The following is a 4,405-nucleotide window of genomic DNA, read 5'->3' as shown; positions in this document are numbered from 1 at the left end:
ACATTCTCTTCCCCATTTAATGGATTTTGGGCCTTTGTCAAAGATCAGCTGGCTGTAGGTCGATGGATCTATATCTGGGTTCCAATCTAAAATTCTTAAATGCCCTTAATCTACCAGAAAGCTTTTATGAGGTTGGGGTGAGGAGAGGGGTGGTTACACTCTCATAAAAAAGTAGTAAGGACTGCTCAGCCCTCTCTGCCTGAGGTACATGTGCAGATATACTATATGCAGAACCTATGTGGATCCCCTATCTATGGATACAGTATTCAAAACCAGGACTATGTCAGTGAATAAAAAGCATTTCATTTTCTTTATCTAAATACATCTAATTACATTACAAATTCTAAAATAAGTGAATTGGGAGAATCCAGTGATTTATTTTATCTATGCTACTCCCTTTTAGTAATTCATACAATTCAGAATTAAATCAGTTTGTTTTTTTTTTTTAAAGACAGCTCTACAATGGGAGCTTATATATTAAGTCAATAGATGTTTCAGTGTATACTGTTTAATGTAGCACAATGCAGTATGGTTCTCAGCTAAGTTTAAATACCTACCAGCATACCAGATCCTTGGGTTTCCTTCTTCCATTCGATTTACCCATGACTCATTCAAAGAGTGAGCGAAATCGACCAAAAGCACCAGTTGGATGAGGATGAAGAAGAAAGCACCTCCCATGCCAATAATAAACCATGCTACAAACCAAAGAACAAGAAAAGGTATTCTTTACCAGAGGAGTAACATTTTAGAATGTTCCTGTCCAATATTCTGAATGGATTTCAACTCAAATGAGAAGTGATAAAGCCTTATTCTGTCTCCAGCAGTAACGCAAGGTTTTTCCAACTCCAAACTCAATGGCATTCTCTGAGAAGTACCCTGATGAATTTCAGACCTTTCAAAACTTATTATAGCTTGTGCCAAGGGGAGCCTAGAATTTGGCATTCTAAAGGATATTGTAAGCCTTTTCCTTTATTGTAAAAGATGAAAATCAGAGTGGTAATCCACAGATGTCACTTGATGCCATGTTAAAGAAAACAGGTCAAGACAAGAATAGTCGAACATAAGAGCTACAAATCCTTATGTTGCCAAGCTTTCCACTTAACCTAGTATTGCAAATGAGAAGACAAACCTTTAAAATACTGGCAAAAGATGAACATATGGTTCCACAAAAGGTGAGCAGGAGGTGGGATGTAGGCCTCTTGGCTTTGCTCCATCCCTTAATATTAGATCCAAGTCACAGAACTAGAAAGCATCTCATTTAACATCCAGTTCTACAATATCAGTAATGAAAGTGCAGTTTCAATTCAATCATTTGTAGAATGTGTATATCTTAATTAATTCCCTCAGTAGGACAGTAAGCCATACCTGTAGTGAAATGACCCCCAGGAATGTAGAAAGATCCAACCATGATACCAACAATGGCAGCAATTTTGAAGAACCAAAACCTATTAAAACATAAATATGCATTTCTGAAATGCTACTTTTTGCCCTTAGACTGAGAAAAAATTAATTTCTGAAACTCAAAATAAAAGTCTTAGTAGCATTACCAACATGACTAGGTTTATTCTTCATTGGACATGAGGCTATGTCAGTCAGTATTTCACACAATTTAAGGATGAACATTAGCACAGAGAATCTACACGTTTACTTTCATACTAAGTGAGAAACATGTAACTTTTTGACATCTTCCTGTTAGAGCTTAAAGATAAGATTTTTTTCTAGAAATCTGGGGAATTCTAAACTAACAAAGATAGCTAAATATTAAGCCATTAACTATTTGATTTGGGGAGAAAAATTACCATGTAATCCTTTTACAAAGTAGGACAAGAGGGACCAGAGATAAAATGCCTTGCCCCACAATATGAACTTTATCCGTGGCAAAGCCAGAACTAAACCTGACTTTCAGTCCATCATCTTTAATGACTGCCTTTTATGCCACAGTGGAAAGAAGCAGACTTTGGACAGATCTGTGTTTCGATTCTAGCTCCAGCCACAATTAGCTGAGAGATCAAAGTAGTTTATTTCACCTCCTTGAAATTCAGTTACTGAATTTGTAAAAAGGGGACTGTAATACACATAAAGTTTACAAAACTCCCTTGAGTCTCCTAATGAGAATTAGAAATACATGTAAAAGGGAAACTGGGGCTCAGGAGTGGAACACAATGGAATATGTAAATCAGTGGCTGCAATATATTCACTGTGTAACTTTCTGTATATTGCTTAAATCTATCAGGCACATGTTTATCTCAAAACAACAGAAAGAATGTATAAAACACACAGACACACACACACATATCTACACATACATGCATAGAAAGTACTAACACAGTGCCTGAACTGTGTGAAAGGTGTTCAATAAAATTTAGGAACATGAAAAGCAATGGCATTCAGAAAAATGACAAGAAGTTCCCCCATGTCTCTGCTGCCCAGTGTTACAAAATTCTAACTGAAGGGCATTTAAACAATTTCACACATATTTTCACACATCAGAAACAAATATGGACCACTGATTTACCTATTCTATTGCCTTCAGCATAACGGCAACATTAACTGCTAAAGAGAAACTACACGTAACAAAACAAGTTAGTAAGAAATCTTACATACCCATTGTGTACTGCTGCTCTGGGATCCTTACTCGTTTTTACTTTTAACATGAGCAGAAAGAAGACAAAGAAAAAGATGGCCAAGGCAAAGCTGATCCGATACACAGCTTTATAACCAACCAGCACATTGCAATCTTTATTCTCCTTGATATCAGCCATGTTGATTTTAAACCCTCCGTCACAGAATCCAGGAATCTGAAAAAAGCAATTTTAATGCTAAGGGATGGTTCACATTTAAACACAGATTCTATTTCACTACAGGAAAACCTGAATTTGCACACTTGATCACTTCAATTAAGGGTACTATTACATCTACTCACTTTCTTCAGCTGAGTTCCCATGTCTTCTGTCAGCATGATACAGGATACAACAGTGCCCAGGAAGAGAATAAATGCATAGATAAGGCGGGTCAAAGTAGAATTCTTACTGTTGGGGCAGCAGCTACATAGCAAACAGGATGCACCACTGCAGAGGCATGGAACCTGAAAAAGGACATCACAGACATTTGAGACCTTCAATGGACTCTTTCATGACAAAGATGTGGCAAAACAGAAGTTTAAATATAAAATCACATGAAAATCAGGCTTTGACAAGTTTTAACTAAGAGAATACAATCTGGAGGCTGGAGACAAAGGTAGAAGAAGTGATTAAATGCAGGGGCTCTGGAGTTATACCTGGGTTCAGTATTATTTCTACCACTTTACCTCAGCAAATTACATAATCTAAACCTATTTCTACATCTGTAAAATAGACTCAGTAATAGAATCTTCCTCCCTCAGATGCTGCTATATTAAATGAGCACTCAACACAATACTTACAATAGAGGAATAGCTCAGTAAATGTTAGATTCATGCAAAGAGCATGAATTTTGTTTTAAAAAGATGTTTAAATATCAAGAAAAACACAAACCTAATTCCACTTGCTTTTTACCAAGAATACTAATTTACCAAAGCTTAAATTATTGCATAATGCAACACTATTTTATTTCTATGCAAATAACACAGTACCATCTTCATTTGTTTCTCAATTGCTCCCTCCCCCTGGGTGGTAAATCTGTAAACACATACTAATTTTTTTTTTTTAAACTGCATATTGTTTTTTGCCCAAAAATACTGGTACACGGAAACCCTCTTATAAATGATAACAGGCACCCATCAGCTGCATTTAAGAGTAACCTGAATCTTAGGTCAATTAAAATCAGTTCTTGAGCATTCCAGATGAGAGATGATGTAATCTGAGTCATTCTTCTACATGCTTAAGAAACTGCATGAGTTGCTTTGAGAGGTGAAGTCATCACTTCACCTCTCTATAAGAAAATACTCTAAATTCAGAATTATCAGCATCAGAAGCAGATGCAAACACCAGGGAGCCCTGGTTTTACCGTCTAGTTCTCAGTAGAAATCCCGACTTTTTAAGTCCACGTGTGGGTTTTACTATAGTTTTGTATGCTTTGAGACAAGCTGCTAAACTTCCTAAGGGCTAAGTTTTCTCACCTGTAAAAATGGACATAATACCATCTACTCAAACAGGATTAGTATATGAAGAATGAAATGGTGTCAAGAATGTAAAGGACCTAGTATGATGCCTAATATATAGCAGGGGCTCCATATATGGTGGTGGTGGTTGTTGTTATGTGCTGTTGAGTTGGACCTGACTCATAGCGACCCTATGTACAACAGCACAACACTGCCTGGTCCTGTGCCAGCCTCATAATCCTTGCTATAGCTGAGTGCATCATCGCAGCCATTGTGTCAATTTGTCTCATTGAGGGCCTTCCCCTTTTTTGCTGACCCTCCACTTTC

The 4,405-nt window shown here is 37.0% G+C and overlaps 1 protein-coding gene across 1 annotated transcript in view; it reads right to left on the bottom strand.

The window, feature by feature from the left end:
- The window catches only part of SERINC3 (serine incorporator 3), a 34,747-nt gene that overhangs the window by 11,038 nt on the left and 19,304 nt on the right, over positions 1-4,405 (bottom strand). Inside the window, exons 2-5 of the mRNA XM_007938460.2 lie at positions 2,924-3,085; positions 2,605-2,798; positions 1,366-1,445; positions 558-695 (exon numbers count right to left, since the gene is read on the bottom strand). Coding sequence (XP_007936651.2) covers positions 558-695; positions 1,366-1,445; positions 2,605-2,798; positions 2,924-3,085 — 574 coding nt within the window. The remainder of the gene's footprint in view (positions 1-557; positions 696-1,365; positions 1,446-2,604; positions 2,799-2,923; positions 3,086-4,405) is intronic.

The sequence above is a fragment of the Orycteropus afer genome, unplaced genomic scaffold, assembly GCF_000298275.1.
Source record: "Orycteropus afer afer isolate SDZICR_OR568_19922 unplaced genomic scaffold, OryAfe1.0 scaffold00049, whole genome shotgun sequence".
Classification (NCBI taxonomy): Eukaryota; Metazoa; Chordata; class Mammalia; order Tubulidentata; family Orycteropodidae; genus Orycteropus; species Orycteropus afer.
Note: the sequence above shows the minus strand (reverse complement) of the source record. Positions and strands in the feature narration are given on the sequence as shown.